Source organism: Vanellus vanellus (assembly GCF_965231255.1).
Source record: "Vanellus vanellus genome assembly, chromosome: 5".
In the NCBI taxonomy this organism is placed as follows: Eukaryota; Metazoa; Chordata; class Aves; order Charadriiformes; family Charadriidae; genus Vanellus; species Vanellus vanellus.
Window position 1 is genome coordinate 54001942 of NC_138910.1, and position 19352 is coordinate 54021293.

Below are 19352 nucleotides of genomic sequence, written 5' to 3' on the forward strand. Positions count from 1 at the left end.
GCTCCAGATATTTAGACCTCTTCCTACTAAACCACCGCGTATTACCTCGCACTGGTATCCACCCAGGTGATCCCGGCAGGTAGCACCATTCTGGCAGGGGCTGGAGTCACACTCATTCAGCTGCACCTCGCAGTAACTGCCAGTGTAACCCACCTGGCACTGACAGTGGTGGGTGTTTCCAACGTTGAGGCAATGACCAGAGTGCTGGCACAACTGGTCCACTGCGACTCCTGAAACAAAGTTAAATAAAGTGAGCAAACACGTAAAACACATGTGCTGCCAGTGTTGGTAGCTCAGGCTGGAATGAATATGGCTAGACACGGCATACTGAAAGGTTGAAACTCAAAAATTGAAGAGTTACTCTTTAAATTACTGTGGGTCAGAACCACAACTGGCTTCCAAATGAAGCTGCTGTTCTGTCCCCTTTGGATCATCAGCATCAACACTGGCATGAAGTATTTATATTGCTGTATAGTTTTACCACTGGCTGGTGAAAACCCATCTGAAGTACTACTGTGACAGTACAAAGGTTCAATGATTGTACCTAGAATATCTGCAAAAGGTGTGGGACCTTGACATCCTTCTCCTTTGACACTGAATCTGCTTGTTTGGATTTCCTGGACCGAAAATGGCATGACACTGTCCATCAGCCCGGGTTACAAGCCAACCTCCCAGAAGAAATTAATTTAAAAGCCAAATCTTTTACATGTGCATCTTCTGAAGCAGGAAATTACAATTGTGGGAGGCCATGGTATTACCTATATAGCTAAATAGTGCACTTTAGTAGCCAGCATTCTCTGCAAAAATACTTACAAAGATTATGAGCTACAAGATGCCTTTCTTGTACAAGGACAACGTGTATTAAACCTGGCCTGCCTGGGACTTAGCAGAAAGGCATAAATAGCCAATGTATTTTCAAAAAAGGTAGTCCACGTAAAACAGTATTACTAAAACTCTGAGACTTCATAACATATTTAATTCTTCTTTTCTAATACTTTTATGGTGTAAGCTAGCTTCTTCTGTCAGGGAGGATCAAGAAAGCCTTGACTCCCATGTACAACCTTGCAGAGAGTTTTTTAGCTTCAAAGTGATCATGATCGACCACCTAGAGGCAAAGCTCTCTGGGATTTCCAATGCATGCTATGTTCACAGATGTATGGGGAAAGGGGGCATCGATTAATGATGCATGTGGAAACGTCTTTAGTTAAAGCACAGAGGATGCTTATTTACCCCTTTGTGAAGCTGCCACTTGACACGAGACATTGGGCACATCGCAGTAAGCACCAGTCCAGCCAGATGGACAGACACATCGAGCCTGGGCTCCGCTCTGGACACACGTCCCTTTATTCTTACAGGGAGACCTGCTGCAGAGATCCATAAGCGCCTGGAGAGAAAAAACCACAACATGATATCTGGCAAGAGCAGTAGGAACCACTACTCTGAGTACAAGTTCAAAAAGCAAAGAAAGGAAGCTAGGCTCTGCAAAACTGGTTCCATATAGCACTGGAAAGAAAGGCACAGTACCTCCCAGTCTAAGCCAGGTGCTTCACTGACAGTCTCATATGCCGCAGTAGGAGCAAATGTACACAGAAGTAAAGCCCAGATGGCAGCAACATTTCAAGAGTAAGCTGATCCTCACACCTTGCTATGCAGAGGGATCTCTGGCTGGCTGGGTTTGAGAAAATTCTGGTTTATTTCAGACTAGGCTTCTAGTTCCACGTTAGTAGGAGGCTTCCAGCTATCAACAGCCCCTTCTTTTCCCCCAATCCCCCCACCTTCACTGCTTTTTGAGGATGACAGTTGTGTTTCACATTTTGATCTCTGCTTCTCCTTTTTGTCATTAGCTCACCATACCTGCTTTTGGCCCCATTTACTCCAGTATGCTCTCTCTGAATTTTCCTGTCTTACGAGATTCAGTTGAAATTCCACAAGTGTTTTATGAACTGAAGATAGGCCAAAGTATACTGCTTTATCTCGATTCCTTATATAAAAACAAAGTTTCCAAACAAAGAGACTAAAAACTCAGTAAATCATCATATGAAAGTGGAGTGAGGACCCAAAATAACTGTCTGACCTAATATAAACCAACCACTAACCATCATTTCCTTTTTGAGCACGTAGTCTTCAAAGTAATACAGCTATTTGATTGATTTCAAGCTGACTTGAGGGAAGGATGAGGTTTTTAAAGTGCGTAGTACTGAATTTTGGCTGTAAAATGCAATTGCAATTGCAGAAAGTTCTTCTTTTCAGATGCAAACTGTCTCCTCACAAAGATTAAAGTAGAAAAATCTGTGCTTTCACAGGCAACCAAAAAGAAACTTGGAATTAAATTTTATCACATGTAGTTGAGCGTGAAGAAGAAAAACACTGAGCCTCTTGCTTCTGCATTTGTAATGAGTAGCTGACTGTTTTACATGCAAATTCTATAACTTATGAATCATTGTCTGATTTTGTTCTGCTTATTTAGCTTCGCTAATTAGGTCAAGCCAGTTTACCACTAAGACAAGAGCTACACTGTCGCTGTAATCTATAAATCTCTCCAATACAGCTTTGAATAGTACTTATAAATTTAGAAAGTTCTGATTCCTTGTATAAAATGGTTAATACATTATGATCAAGCTTCTCCGAACATTATGCAGACTTTCTGAGAATCCACATCATTTAATTTGGGGACAGGAACATAATCCTTTTCTCAAGTAAAAACAAAGCAAACATAACAGAAGAGGAACTACTGAACTTCACAGTACTTTACGATCACTCTCAATGCTAATTCTCCCAATAAGGTTTAAGTCGTGTGCCCAGAATGCATAATTAGGGTAGCAGAGGGGTTGCTTTTTTATATCACTTCATTACTTTGCATTCACTTCCTACATTAGCGATACCTAGAAGCAGAACTGACAATTTAATGTCTAGCAACACACTACTGGAAAAGCACCTCCCCCACTGCCACTAAAATGCTTCTTCTTGCACCCACTGCTATACAAAGACACATTGGCATGAAAGACACTTGCAAAAGTCTTACAAAATTGTAGTGTTTTCCAGTAGTTTAAGAAATTTGCAGATTTTTTTTTTTTACATGGCAGCACTCAGACTACTTATGAAGGAAGCCAACATAGTGTTTACTGTTCCAAAGCCAGAAATAGTCTCAAATCATTCTTGCTGTTTTGATAAGCATAGAAGAAAAAGAAAAAACTCTGATTGGAAAAATTAAATCAGCATTCTGTTTCCACTGTGACATGCCAAGTTTAAAGTTTTTAATAGGTACTAGTCAGCCATTTACAGTGTGAGTTTGCAGTGCCTACGCTCAACTGTGGAAAACTGTAAATTGCCTGAACTTAAGTGTGCAAGTAAGGCTAGCACTTTTTATTGAGGTTGTGAACAGGACAATCTCATCAGCTACTGCCCCAAAACATTTTCTGCCTTCTAACAGGAAAAAAAATCTACTATCAACTCTGAATAACTACACTTCCCTGTAAAAAATAAACCTGTTAAATCAAAGTCCTGCTAATCAGATTGATATTCTGGTTTTTGTTTTGTGTTTCTTTGCTGTTTTTTTTTTTTCCATACAGGATTCTGCCTTCAATCAGGACAACTTTATGCTTCAAATGAAATGCAGCCATTTTCAAAACCAATAGCTGTTTTTCTTTTAGGAAGAGAACAAATCTAGAAAGTTCCGATGACACCTGTCCTCATAAATAACCAAGCATTTTTCTCCTCCTTGCAAATAGACACTTTCAATTTCCAGAGTTTTGCACAGGGGCGCCTGCTCTGTTACACAGAGGCGCTGGACTTATTTTTCCTGGGGCTAACGGGTCAACCACCTCTTCCCAGAACCGAAGGAACAAGAGCTCTGCTGCATTTGGAACATCACATCTAACCCATTCACTTCTGCTGCTGGACCGTTCAAACAACAGTACCCTGTGCAAAACAGGCAAGAAAACGTCACCCACCTGACAGTTCTTCCCAGTATAACCCAAAGGACATATACATCGGTATGTGCCCAGGCTGTCCACACAGGAGCCTTTGTTCAAGCAAGGACGTGAATCGCACTCATTAATTTCCGTGAGGCAGAAGGGTCCCGTAAATCCCACCGGACACTGGCAAGTAAAGGAATTGATCCCATCCACACAAGTACCTCCATTGAAACAGGAGCTGCAAGAGAGTGAGAAGAAAGGTAAGCGGCGACAAAATGCAATTAGCTCCCAGCCAAACAGCACGTACATTTTACTGAAATGAGAGCGAAAACGCAGATTACAGGATCTTCCGATCACTGTCAAGTTCCTGCTAAAGAAGCATAAATCAGATAACAGCAATTCACGGGGACTCCAGCTCACCCTCTTTTACCTTGGTAGGCAAAGAAAGAAAAGCAGGGTTTCAATGAGTCATTAGTGATGGAGGTAACTTGTTTAATTAAATCTTCCCAGCTTCAGTACGACCACAACCAGGACTGTACCAGGCAAGGCGTGTGGCTTGCTCAAACTGATAAATTTTATACAAATTTTATTACAAATTACAATTGTATTACAAATTATGAGAAACAAAACAATTTGCCTTTTTTTTTTTAAAGCTTCAAAGGAGTAACAGGTATGTTTTCTCAAGGAAAAAGTTTGTATAACATGCAAAACACAAGCATGTTCTTCATTGAAATCGTGTGAAAGTATTGGTATTGCTAAATTCCTTCCTCCTCTTCTCATGAGAACCTTAAGTCCTTGATTTGTAAAACTACTCATACATGCCCTGGCAGAATTCAGATCAAAGCAGTTTTCCCCCCGCCCCAGTCTTCTGCTCATAAGAAATTCTGCCAGATTAGGTGTCCTATGGAGAAGTGACTGGGAAAGTTAGAAGTGATGCCTCATGCAAAATTGACTCCCTTTTCCTTCTAAAGAAACGTCTGCCAGGAAACTCCTGCTCCTCTGAAAATAACCCTAGATCAGACTCAAGATAATCAGTTTGATAAAGTACACAAAACGAATTCGTGCTTGTTATCTGTCCTGTGCACCGTCAAAGGGTACTTCCATGAGAGAAGCCACTGATTCACACCTCCTTGAACTTCCAGCGCAAGTTTTAAGTATCTAAATTCTGACTGTGATTATAGTGGAGATGTCAACATTAACCTATTAATTAGAGATGCTCTGCTGCCTTGTGGGCTGAATTCTGTTTTACAGGGCACAGAAACTACTGTTTACATTCATGGCAAAATAGGGAACAGAAGAAGAACTGTCAATCGGGTGGCGTGCGTCACTGAAATTAGGTACCCATCTCCAAAAGAAGATGGCACTCTCTCATAGGCGGCTTCTCACACAAGACATGGAAGAATTATTTGAACGGAATTCAAATTAGCTACCATCATGGCACGCTTAAGTATAGCTCAGTAAATTTTGGTTGAGAAGGTGTGACTGGTTTAGCTTGGCAGAGCGTTGAAAATTGCTACATCCTTCATTCATACCTGTAAGACTGGTTTCTGTCCTGACTGATAACAAAAACAAAACCAGGATGAACCTCAAGGAAGAATCAGGCGTTCTGCTAAAACACCCAACATATTTCACTTGATTAAACAACTGTTGTGCAAATTAAACACACCCTCATCGGTGACACAATCCAGTTCTTAAGCAAAAGATGTTAAAATGCTTCCTCCCCCACAAATGCAATTTTATAGAAGATAAGAAAGATCTTTTCTTTGTGTGCAGAAAACACATGAGAATACCAAGAGCTTTGCATTTAGGCATCTTATTTGTTTCTGGTAACTAGATTAGAGCAGAATAGTTTTTAATTTATTTTTTTTTTTTACCATTTCAATTTATTAGGAATCGTTTCCATTTGAGAATTTGAAGTCACTTAAATCAGTCCTAACAAAGCTTAAAATAAATATGCAGGCAGATGATGGATACACAGGGTTAACTGTCAGAGAGCTTTTAAAACTACTCAGTGAAGGATTTATACAAGGACCAGCTGTTGAGCATTTTAACTCAGTTCCACACCTCCTCCCCCTTAGAAGGACCTCAGGTTTTATCTCAACACTGCTCAACCACATCCAATTTGTCAGCATTAGAAGATCACTGATGATTAAACCTTTCCAGTACAGAATTTGTGGATTTAGTGGTCCTCCTGGTTGCTTCTTCATATTATTTGCAGTCAGTAACTCAACTTAGGGCTAATTTATTTTTCCCGCCTTTCTGAGAGTTGGACAACACTTCCATTTTTGCAGCTTTTGTATTTCTTAACACAGTAATTGTTTATAACCAATCAATTGCACCAGGAGAGGTTTAGATTTGATATGAGGAAAAATTTCTTCACCAAAAGGTTTATCAAACATTGGAACAGGCTGCCCAGGGAAGTGGTGGAATCGCCATCCCTGAAGGTACTTAAAAAACGGGTAGACATGGTGCTGAGGGACATGTTTTAGTGCTGGTTTTGGCAGCGTTAGGTTGATGGCTGGACTCGATGATCTTAAAGGTCCCTTCCAACATGGATGATTCTATGTTTCTATGAATTATTTCCCCTCCCTATATGATAATGGTCTTATAAAAATATAAATTATGTTTTAATAAGCTAGCAACTGTTACTGTCTTAATGTTTATTAAACACTGTCGTATTCCCCGTATAATGGAACTAAGCTTCTAACTAGTCGTGCAAACTGAAGACCAACTTTGATAGGCAACTGTCTTTCAGCTGGTATCCTGCACAAGGTAGGACAGTTTTCCCGGCATGAATCACAAGTATACCTCAGTGATAAAAGGCAGGAAAACAAATCCTCATCATTAAAAACTACCTCTGAGTAGGACTGACTTCAAGCCACGAGCACACACTGTGTGAGTCCTTAGTGCAACAGCACAGTGAAGTTACCTCACCTCTCAGTGCATTCATCGATGTTGTTTTCACAGTTGGTTCCCTCAAACCCAGGCTGACACTTGCACGTGTAGCTGTTGACGTAGTGGGTGCACGTGCCTCCATTCCTGCATGGTTCGCTCAGACACTCATTGGTATCTGTTTGACATTTATCTCCATGAAATCCAGGTAGGCAGATGCACGAGAAAGAGTTTATCCCATCCACACATGAAGCTCCGTTTTGGCAGGGATCTAAGACAGACGTATTCCAGTAAGTGTTAAAATGGGTAACAGTCAAAGGCCAGGCCTAGAGTGGTAGCTTTTGGGAACAAAAGTATCACACAGCCCAGAGCGTGACAGACTATTGACAAGTTTTTCTGAGCCACTTTATGGAAGAAATAATTGCAAAGCATTATCAATAACAAATTCACAAGAATGTGTGGATCAAAGCCAAGCTTCGGGGCCTAAAGGTTTCTCTGCTGGCATTCGCTCAGCCAAAACCAACAAAACCAGACACAAAGTCTCTTGCTTTAAAAATCAAACTCTGCTTTTTTAATAAATGCCTACTGAGTAAGACAATACAAACAGCACAGCAACTGTTTCTTCTTCATTATCAAGTCTTATTCATAAGAGAACTCAGACCGTTCTCTCTCTTCCAGACACTGCTCAACACACGGAAGAACTTGTGTCCTTCATTTTAAGCATGAAAGTAGTCCAGTCAAATCAAATGCGTATGTGTAAATTACTGTATATATGAGCACTCATGCGTTACTGAGCACTTAGCATTTTTCCCAGTATCAAAGGCTGACTGGGGAAAAGCTGGCAGAAAAGCTCACAAATTCATACACAACTTGGATTCTTCTCACCTCTGGATTTCTTGACATTTTGGTAGGGATAACCCTACCATGACCTTACTACTTGCGGATCACCATTTTTTGGTCTAAGCCACCCCCTACTACTGCATTCCCTCTACTTCCACAAATACCAATCTGCCTGAAAGAGCTCTGCCATTCAGTAGTTTCTTTCTGCTTTGCTCTTTCCACTTTTGGATTTAAGAGCCACATTACTCTGTCGGATACCGCCTCTGAAGCCTGTTTTCGTTTTCTACTCTGCATTCCCTAGACCAAAAGCCTATGTAAATGAAGGCAGGGAGGGAAACTGGGAGTGGGGAGGAAAAGGGGAGACAGGAAGGGGGATGAAAGAAAGGTTACGGAGCCATTTTTTTTGATCTACGACTATCTTTAAGTACTACTAAAATACAAACTTTAAGAGGCCAATAGGCTCCACCAAAAATTTGCAGTTCGACATAAGTACAAAATCATTCTGTTCAGTGGTAAATGAAGAAAACAGATATGAAAGGTAATTAAAGATCATTTATTGACTGAGAAATATGCTCACATGATAAAAAATTGTGTTAGAAGAGACACACCTGCATCCAGTTAAAGGTCATCTGACTACTGCAGAGAAAAAGCACATTCAAAGTGAGACCCCTGGCAGCTATAAAATGTTGTGTCTATGGCAGCCAGCCATTTATGACTGAAGCCAAAAGCTGCATGTTAATTTTCTGTGCTGCACATTTACTGACAGAAAAAGGAGACTCGAGTATCAACTTTTCAATAAGTTCTTGTTGGTGGAGGGTTTGTTTGCTTCGTAGATTAAAGACATTTGGCTCAAGCCGTGGAAGGTTTTTGTTATGCTAAATGAAATCAGCTGTAGCAGAGATTTGAAATTCTTCTTCAACCTCATGGGTGTGCTGCCTAACAGACAACACAGGATGAATCTCACAGCTCTCAGAACGCTTAGGAATAGAGAGAGATTTCCCAGCTCTTCAAGAGGGAATGCTTTAAAAACATTTTTATCTTCAGGCACCCACGTAAAAACAAACAGGACAAGCAGTAATTTTGTTGGCTTCAGGAAGCAAAGCTCTGGGTCAATGCACCAATGTGACATTTTTTGTACTATACCTGTTTGCTCAGAAAGAGGCAATCAAAAGCTCAGGCTGAGCCAGATGTCTTAGAAGTTCTTTCAGCAGCACTGCTTTGGGGTCTCCCACGGTAACTTTTACTAATAGATTTCTTTGGATCCTCCTCTACAGCAGTCACAAATTCACATTTTTTTCAATGCAAAACACAGCTCTCTAAATTCATACCTAAAGTCGTTAAGACTTTGGGCTGGTAATTTAAAAAAAGCTAATAAAAAATAGAGGTTTGGATTTTTATTTTGTTGTTTGGTTGTTTTTTTTTAAAGAGACAGCCAATTTAAAAATTACATCATTGTGAACTCCCCCAAGGTTTGATAAAGCACTCTTCAAATAGTAACAGATGAACTTTTAAACACATGACACTTCTCAGGAGACTCTGATTTTATCTATGATACAGCATATGCCCAGCAAGAAAAATAAGTTACTATGTATTTGGTTTCCCTTGTAAACAGCAGTTTCAAGGGCATGAAATTAACATTTGCTTTTTTGTAATTTAAACGATTTCAGTGTACAGGCTATCCTCCTACATCTGGTACCTATTCTGGAACAGGGTGCCATCCTGCTGCTTAATTTGCTTTCAAATATGGATTAACTGGAACAGCAATAGGACCCACTCTTTCCAGAATATTAATGTCAGACAGAGACATTTCAGGAAAGACTGCTATACCCCAGATTCCCACCACACCTCAATCAAGTTTAACATTGAAATACAGGTAAGCCCTGCAGTGTTACTTTAACTCAGTGTATTAAAATTTCAAGCAAACAGAATTCTTCATTTAACAGTGTTCCTTGTTAAAGTATGTAAACTCTAAGGGCCTTTTCAAATTAAGAATCTGGGAACAACTCTTGCTATCAGTTAGAACACTGTAGCCCATTTCTAGCAGCTGGACACGATGGGTTTTGACTGCCTCAAACACGCAAGTCTTACAAAGCTGAGGTTTGGGTTGTTTTTTTTCTTTTTGGTAAGAGATTACAAAAGACTTTTCGGTATCTGTCAAATAGCATTCATCAATAGTACAGCAAAATTATTCCTAGGAAAAACTGGAAAACACAGAACAATCTGCTGATACTCACTTGAAAGGCAGTCATCAATGTTACTGTCACAGTCTCCTCCAGTAAAGCCTGGGCGACATTCACACAGGTAACTGCCTTGAATATTATGGCACAGAGCATGATTTTTGCACGGCTTGGAGAGACATTCATCAATATCCACTGTACATCTCTCCCCTGAAACATGGAGAGTCCAGAAGTAAGACCCCTCATAGGGCAATGGTCAAAAGGCTGAATGCCAATACAGCTCAGCATTGAAAGTACTGTATGTTCCCCATCCACTTTACCTTCCCAGCCAGGAGCACACTGGCAGGTGTAGCCTTCGGAGTCAGGAGATTCTTGGCAAATTCCCGAGTTCTCACAAGGATCGGGGGAACAAGGAGCAACCACTACCTGGCAGTTCACACCTGGAGAGCAGGAGGGGAAAAACCAGGACAGTATGCTGCTAAGAGCTTGGTGCTACTTGGAAGAACAAATAAGAGACTGCAACTTGCATGGCTATCCTACATAGCACTGGACAGCATTTCCATATTTGAAAAATCTCAGAAGAAAAAAAAAAAAAGGAGATCAGAGCACTCCTCATGGGCTCAGTGGGTACAAGCAGACAGCAGCCATGGTAATTCTGAATTTAATGCCCTTTCAATTCTCAGTGCATTTATATAGCTCAGTATAACTTTCTTACAAAGAAAGTTAAGCTGAGCTCCACCAGGACACTTCTTAATAAGTCCAAACAAGGCTTAGATATGGTCTTATTAAGCACTTTACCGCTGTATCACGTCTACGTGAACTGACCGTAATTTAACTTCATACCACCATAGCTTTTCCCCTCTTGAGTCTTATTGCCATGAAATTTAATGAAAAGATTAAAACGTCACTAAGGGTGCAAGGAAGTGGAAAGGAAGAAAAGAACAGAAACTTCTCTCTGAATTTTCACCTTTGAATCCTTTCCTACAGGTACATCTGTATCCATTCAACAGATCCTCACAAGTTCCTCCATTCTGGCATGGGTTTGATTTACATTCATTCCCTTCTGTTGAACAGTAATCTCCTATCCAGCCTGGATCGCAGACACACTTGTACCTTCGAAGGCAAAAACAGCAGCAATTTTAGAGCATTGTGAAATAACTCTTCTACTAGCCAGTTTCTCCTGGATTAGTTTTGGAGAGAAAACCAGAAGACCTCTCTTTAGGAGAGTCCTAAGTTATGTTTAGACTGCCTACCCCAGCTGTACAGTTTTGAAAATACTGAAATAAACCCTCCCTTAAAACCACACTTCCCTCTGTTACAGTTTTCACAAAGCGCTCAGTCAACCAGCAATATGTTTCTGCTTTGATAAGACCTCTCAACACATTTAAACAAAGATAGAAAAAAAGATTTTAAAGAGTGGAAGGGAACAATAGGTTGCAAAGATAACTAGACTGATTTAATACAAAGTAGTGGTTACAAAGGAAAACAGCTGGCTGGGAGCAGGAGCAATATTCTCCGTCGTGTTTCAAAATCTGAAGTAGAGCAGTACTCCACCCATATGTCATAGAACCAAGGACTTGGTGAATCACCCTGGACTCAGGCCACACAACACACACACTGGCCTGCCTCCCTCCCTCCCTGTCACGCCAACAAGACTTATTTTATTTGGCACCAAGTGTAAGGTGTACATGGACACAAATATGAATGCAGGTGACAGAAGATAGACAAGATGAACCAAAACATTTGTTTTCCAAGCTTACACGGAGGCCGAATTAGCAATAAAGGCAGCCTTCCTGCCAGCTCCAGGGAAAGTGCTGAATCCTGCCCTACAGAACTACCTGCAGTGGTAAATCACTTCCTTGCCCAAGCGCTGACAACACTTTCCAGGATGCAGCATGCATCTGGGAGGCATTGCTATCCCATTGCTTCCCAGTTGGGAAGTTTCACAAACACAAGTCTTACCTCCCCAAACCTGTTGTCTCCACAGGCCCTGCCCTCCCAGACTTTCTGCTACCAAAAAGAGGTCTGATTCAGGGCTCCTGAAACCAGCATTCTGGTCCCGTTTGGATGGGAAGATTCAGAAGCAACTACTGCCATCAAAACAGCCTTCCCTTTTTTCTCTCAGGCATGCAAGTGTGACTAACGCTGATGAAATCTCAGCCTTGGACAAATAGTTCTAAGCCAAGTTCTACATTCTAGTGTCAAAAGTTGTCTGCCTGTTCCTTAATACAGAGTATTTGAGTAGCAAGAACAGCACTAGCCAACAAAGAAAGTCTCCACACTCAACGTTTTAGAGTTTGATGGAATAGGTAGCTGCTGCTCCCCAAAGATTCAATTTGGAACTATTTCTTTATTATAATTGCATTCACTCTACTCACTTGAATTGCCAAACCCTCCCTTTAGATGGTGGCAGTCCACCCTGCGCTACATGCCCATGCAAAGACAGCAAAGAATACAATGCAGGACAGAAAAACCTATGTTGAAACAGCACAGACTGGAGCTGGTGACTAAAGGTCTACACCTTACAGTGATTATGTCACAGGCAGCAGATTAAGTTTGGATCTTAATTTCACAAATTAGAGAAAAATCACAAACCTCAAGTCAAGATGGAACTCCATACAAAGCAAGAAAAAAAAGTATAAAAGGCAGCAAGTAAGTTTAATGTGACAAGAAGTACTTACCCACTAGTAATATGTGTGCAGTTGCCATGTACACAGGGATTACTAAGACAGCCATCTGCCTGTGACTGACAGTGAGGATGATGGTAACCTTCAGGACATACACACCGAAAGCCATTGACTTCATTTATACATGTCCCACCATTGTGACAGGGGCTGGATGTGCATTCATCAATGTCTACATTACAACGTGGGCCTAGAAAAAAAAAAATCCAATACTTATTAAGTAGTATTTCTTGTAAGAGGATTTGCTTTGCATGTCTGCGAGAACGTACATTGAGACACAACTCAGCAAAGCCAATGCAGCGGGACAGAGCTTGCATGCCTCCGTGCTTTAAGTGAAGTCAAGAGAAGCATTTTTGAAAGATGCAGCACTTTTCTGTGCCTGGAAAACAGCACTTACACTCAACAAGTATTTACAAACCATTCAAGAATCTCAACAGAATTCCACTAAAAATCACCAGTTAATATTCATTAGGAAGGCAAAAATCACTCAACGGTATCATGCTTGGAACAAACCTCTTGAGGTCCACTTGTCACAGCCCTGCTCTTCTGCTTTGAAAGTACCTACCCTTTGAACAACCAATACTGCCAAACTGTCTGCAGTAAATATAGTTCTTGTGGTTTATTGCGCAAAAGGGACTCTAAAAAACACCGTTTCCTGTTTTGCCTGCCTCTGATTACGACTGCAAGATCCTTGAAGTAGTGACCATAAGATGTTGTGAGGCTGGAAAGCTAAACAAAGTGAATGTTGCAGTAAGTTGAAAGCATTTTTAACATAAGGAAAGGACAAAGTAATGAGACCCCATGCAAGCCAGCTCTTTAAATACTGGAATATGCCAATTCATCATATTACTGAAGTATTTTAACAGCGTAACAGTAAGAAGTCCAGTAGGATAACAAATATGGTATGCCCGCAATAAAAAAAGACTGAAAGGCAAGACTGATCAGGATCATGCCTCTTCCTTTCCTGGGGACTACAGAGTACCACCATGCCAGAGCCAAAGAAAGGAAGGAAGGAAGGAGCGTCAGAAGTTTAGAAAGACGCCAAGAGAAAAGCACAAGACATATGAAACCTCTTAGTGCTATTTCTAATGCATTTCAGATCAATTCTAATTGGAATCATTCAGTAATAAACAGTAACAAACGTGATGAGAAAACAGTTATAAACAGTACCAACTGCCTTACAACAATTATTTTATGAGCATATTACCCTACATGGCTCAAAACATATTAAGTCCCATTATAAACAGTGTTGAGATGTGCTTTAGTCATCAGAAATAGTCCTGATGTAGATCTACAGTTCTAAGCATGGATCCAAAAGTGCACAAAACCACCTTCTTTCAGCTCTACTTTTACTGTGTTAGATAATTCTTTATAATTTAAAAAGGAAACAGAATGGACCACACTATGAAAAAGAAGTACTAAAAAAAGCAGGTAATTCAGTCAGAGACTTCAGAGCGGAGAGCAGCTCATTAGAACACTGAGTTAATGCTTTGCTTTCACAGAAAGAGAAATACTGTTCATGGTCAAAGCCCAAGGTACTCTCTAATCAAACACCTCTCTACATTGTCCACAATCTCTCTGTCCCTGGAAAGAAGCTGTAAATAATAAACCGAAGTCACATGGGTTTATTTGTTATAAAACCAAGAACCATGGATTGGATGTAATTACCTAACAAGAATGGCATTTCACAGCACAGATTAGGCCATTTTTCTGCTTGGTAGAACTTGCTGTAATGCAAGATGCTGAGATTCAAAGATTAGAAGGATTTATCAAGATAGTAACTGAATCCCTTGCTGTCAGTATGCAAAGAACAGCTTCCTTAGCTACCCGGATAACTACCTTCAAAACAACTTAAAGCTATCGGGTAGCTGACTTTACCTGTAAATCCAGGTTTGCAAGCACAATTGTAGCGATTAATGCCATCAATACAGTCCCCGTGAATGCATGGGTTACTTGCACAGTCATCAAAGTTATTTTCACAGTTCACTCCTGAAAAAAAAAATTTAGAGGAATAAGGAGGCCAAATCTTACAAGGAAGAGACCAAAACAATTTCCCAGAAATAGCCAACTTAAGAACCCCACCTGCTTCAAAGTTACATGTGCATTGGTGCAACTCAAACAAGTGATGATGCCAAAGCACTGTGACACCAAGGAATGTCACCTAGGTGCTGACTGAATATGACCCTGAACTTGTACTAAATGTTTAAACAAAGGAATAAACCATTTTGAACCACCATGCCTATTTTTTTCCGCATGTTTGAATTTTGGAAGTAAAGAGGAGGTAAATTATTCCATGACTAGTTGAAGTACCAGGGAGGGTTAGGCAATCCACACAAACACAGGAAAATTCAGCACAGAAAAGTAATGTGAAAATGATACTCTCATACCATAAGCTTATCTCTGTATACAAATTTAGCACACACCAGAGCACACATAAGAAATAATTGAATGCTTGAATTGTGTTAGAATCCAATCCTTCCACTCGTGCTTTACGTACCTGAAGTGCCAAGCAAACAGTTGCACTGGTAGCCATTCACCAAATCAATGCAGCGCCCTTGATGGAGGCAAGGATTGCTGTGGCATTCATCTATCTGCTCACTGCATATGGCACCCATGTAGCCAGGATTGCATACACATGTGTATGAATCAATTCCATCTTGACATTCCCCATGGTGGCAAGGATCAGGATCACAGTTGTTGATATTCTCCTCACACAGAAGGCCAGTAAAACCTAAGGAAAAATGATGAACAGGAGTAATTAAGAAGTTAACTGGTACGATGCTGCAGTGAATATAATCCAAACATAGGAAGAATCAACAAAGTGGCAGACAGCTCAAAAGGTAACTGGACATTTCAACTGCTGCCTGTTTTCCAACCCTGGAAAACAACCCTCTTCGGCTGCTCACAGCATTACAGAACATCATCTTCATGGAGAATCCTGGCATTGGAAGTGGTTACCTTCAGTTTATTCAGAACAGTAGCAGGGAGAGGAAACAAGTAAATCTCCATGAGAAATATTTACTCCCATCAGTATAAACTATCTGAAGGCACTCTTCTGTCATTATTTCCCCTACACAATACCAGGGGGGTTGATTTTTTTAGTATGAGAAATTACTGCAAAGATGCTGCAGAAACCTTCCCAAGGGAACTCCCTTGGCTCATGTCAAAGCTTCTGCAGCTCAGCTTAATAAAAAGTCTCTTTCCCCTCTCATTGGGAAACCTTTCAGTAACTCCAGTCAAACACCAACTGCAAATTTAAGAAAGACTGCATGCAACCTCTTCAGTTAGGAGCAATGAAACAAGCAGCAATTTGGCCTGTTTCATTCTGCTTCAGCTGGGAAACATCCTGAGCAACAGACGAGGGCAGAGTCTATTCACGAGAAGGGCTAAAACAACGGTTCAGGAAGCTCTGAGCAGAAAACAACTCCCTCAAGAGCCCTGTTTTCCATGAGGGAACGAACTGTATCAAACAGCGACAATTTAAAATAAATGGTTTTCAGAGATGACGTTTTGGAGCAACAGCTCATGCTGCCTTCCAGCAGCTGGAGATTAGGAAGGTAGAACTTCAAATTTCAGACACCAACTGGAGACGGATATAAACCAAGCTGCAGGGAATTTCAACAGCTGAAGAGCAATTCTCACCTGAGTATTATAAGTGGATAACAGGCTCCCCATTTTTCATAGAGGTTTGTGGTTATTTCTCTGGTCAAACATACCAGGTGACGGCTAACATTTCCAAGTTCTGCGAACGTATGCATGGATGAATGGGTGTGGAAGTAGGTGGGGAGAGGGAAGGGAAGCTAGTTAGAGAGATGGATATAAAAAGATGTTAGGAAAGGAAGAAAAACAAACCGATAAGAGGACAAACAGTGGGAAGAAAAAAAAAAAGAGGAGAAAGGCAAAGAAAAGAGGAAAGACCTAAGACAACTCAAGAAAAGAAAAGCCATGATCTACCGCTGGGAAGGAGAAGTGGAATAATGCCAGAAGGGAAAGAAAAGACAAAAAGCAAGCAGTAAATAGAGCTATCTGTACAGCATTTGGCCAAACATTTTGCAGTTTTCAATCACTTTGGCAGCTGGTGATTACCATTCAGGGAACAGAGCAAGAACATACTCAAACATTATTTTCCAGTAACTGATCTGCCCCAATGATGAATTCCACATTTCAGTCTTATAGAAGGCTGTCAATATTAAATACAATACTTAGCATACATTTGTTAAAAAAACTACTACCGTGCCTCTTACTGTAGCTCAACTGAACCACTTAAAAGATCAGATATATTTCTCAATCTCCTAAATGAACATACCTCACCGAGATACGATTTCCCTCTTTGAAGACAAAAGTTACAGACTAAAAAAAACCCACTTGAATATAGAATATAAGAATCCCTCAGACACGACGGAAAAAAGCCCTAGTACAGAGTCCCTTTCCATTTTCAGCCAAAGTACTAACCAAGGATTTCACTAAGAGCTGCTGCTTCAGTAACATACATTTGGTTGCTTTCAGCATGTTCCTTGAAAATGCTCCATACATCATGTGCTTTCATGCAAGCAGTAGTCTTCCTTCCTCACCTGGGAGACCTAGGATTTCTGTACTGAGATGGTTCTGGCAGTTTAGTGCCCAAATTCAGAACATGCTTTTCAAGGCGCATCTCTCCACATTGTCCTCTGCTACATGTCCCAAAACCCTCCTAGTTCGGATAAGCTCTGCGCTCCCGGTGAACGAAAGCAATCAGACCACACATCAGCTTGAGACAGACTTTCTAAGACAGTGTCCAAGTTTGGTGAAGATTTGAGCTGCTGCTTCTTTTTGCAAGTGTCAGCTTATTCTGTCACCTGCAGTAATCAAAAGGAGAATTCTGACAACAATAATTATTCCTCTTCTGATTAGAACTACTGCATTCCCCTACTTCCAACAAATTCATTGTTTCTTCAGGCACTTTGGGGAAGGGGGAGAAGGTGTGTGAAAAGACTGGAGAGGAATTTTTAGCCTAATCTCTACTATATTCTGTACAGTGCAGAATAAATTAGTAAAGTCGAATTTGCCTTAACAATTTGATTACTGGAATAATTCAAAATGAGAAAAACTGCACATAAGTCTAGCCAACACCTAACAGCACATTTCTGGGACAAAGGTGGCTCTGGGAATTGTTCAGCCTGTTACCGAATGAAAGAGCTAAAGCCAGTGCGTTCCACGTCTGAATCTGGATCACAAGCGATGGATCAGGCACCACTAACTGAAAGCAACCAAAAGCCATTCCTCACTGAGGCTCGGAACTGCACATACCCTCTTATTTGACCAGATGTAAAAATTAAAGTTTATCTACATCACACCTAGAGGGTTGAAGATAAGAAAATACCATAATTAAACTTGATGCTTCTACATGTGTAATTAACCAACCAGTAAAGGAATTCAGTGCATTCAAAAAAACCACCTCAGTTCCATCCACAGCTCTGTCAAAATTTCAGTATGATGCCTGACAAATCATTTTAACTACATTCTGGCAGGCAGCTGCTCTGTGGTATTTCTTCCAGCGAGCAAAATTTTTACTGCATTGCAATCTTCCACTTTTGACATAAAAAAACCTGACACAACAGAAATCAGAACACACAGTAGTACTGCTCTTTCCATCTCTGGTTCTTCAACTGTATACTATATAATCGGACTTGGAAGAAAGAAAGGTAAGGCAATTGTAAAAGGCTTCACACTGCTGTTTTTCCACTCGTGGATTCCATAATCAATACAGAAGAAGCTGTCACCTTCTGGGAAGCAAGAGATGGGGCTGAAAGAGGGAGGCCAGAACTTACTGCTGTCACAACTGAAGGGCTTTCTGTACTTAAATGCTACTTTTTGCCACAAAGGAGTAGACAAAGCTTCGCAACAAACAAGCAGTATTTCAGAGAAAGAAAGAAAGAATGCTGACACTTCTTTGACCACCCATTTATGTATTTAGGTTACATGCGATCTCCAGTCCAGGGGCTCTGAACACAAGACTAACCTGTGGCGCACTGGCACTCATAGCCATTGGGATGGTCGATACATTTGGCTCCATTGAGACATGGTGTGCTGGAGCAGTCATCTATATCAATCTGACACACGGCACCACTGAATCCTGAAAGGCAGAAAAAAGATGAAAATCCAGAAGTAATTTGAAGTAGTTAATCTAAACAGCTGCACTGTCAGGAATATTTATTAGCAAATCGTTAAAACCACCCAAATATAACCTCAGTAAATCTGAACTCAATTGCATCATTAAGCACAGACACCACACCCTAGGTGGATTGGTTCCTCCTCCAAACCACCAGCCAAAACAGTTTCTATCCTCCAGGTCAAAGGAGCCTCAGCTTGAAAGCTGAGATGGCCAAGTCAGCCAGAAATAAAGCAGATGGAGCAGTGGTGTCCACCACTGGACAGTGTGCCTGTCTATAAAACTGAGAGGCCACCAATAAAAATTTTTAAGTAATCAAAGCAAGTAACTTAAAATGAAACAGTAATGCATACATCACTAGAGCCTTCAGACTAGAATTACTACAGCAGTGTGGAATGTGGTGCAATACAGCACTGTATCTTTCAATACACTTATTGAAATAGTTAAGGAACTATCAACAAGTCATGTCAGATAATGCAGATCCTTAGACACTTCAAGAAAAAAAAATAAAAAACTCCAGCAATGTTTCTTGGAGGAAGGAACCAAAGGAGGAGACAGAACGTTATTAGTCAATAAGAAGGGATGCAGAGCAGGCTTTTGTCAAGTATACTCTGAACTCAAATTTTTGTAAGCCATCAGGAAAACAAGTGACATTTACCCTATAGCTAGCATCAATCCCTCAGCTCAGCATTTATCC

General features: G+C 40.7%; 1 protein-coding gene across 1 annotated transcript in view; it reads right to left on the reverse strand.

Moving 5' to 3' along the window:
* Nucleotides 1–19352, reverse strand: part of NOTCH2 (notch receptor 2) — a gene marked incomplete at its 5' end in the record, with an annotated part of 88000 nt that overhangs the window by 21228 nt on the left and 47420 nt on the right. Inside the window, 11 exons of the mRNA XM_082484552.1 lie at nucleotides 46–230; nucleotides 1231–1384; nucleotides 3951–4152; nucleotides 6849–7077; nucleotides 9881–10033; nucleotides 10144–10263; nucleotides 10791–10936; nucleotides 12505–12697; nucleotides 14386–14496; nucleotides 15005–15238; nucleotides 18506–18619. Of these exons, the coding sequence (XP_082340678.1) occupies nucleotides 46–230; nucleotides 1231–1384; nucleotides 3951–4152; nucleotides 6849–7077; nucleotides 9881–10033; nucleotides 10144–10263; nucleotides 10791–10936; nucleotides 12505–12697; nucleotides 14386–14496; nucleotides 15005–15238; nucleotides 18506–18619 (1841 nt within the window). The remainder of the gene's footprint in view (nucleotides 1–45; nucleotides 231–1230; nucleotides 1385–3950; nucleotides 4153–6848; nucleotides 7078–9880; nucleotides 10034–10143; nucleotides 10264–10790; nucleotides 10937–12504; nucleotides 12698–14385; nucleotides 14497–15004; nucleotides 15239–18505; nucleotides 18620–19352) is intronic.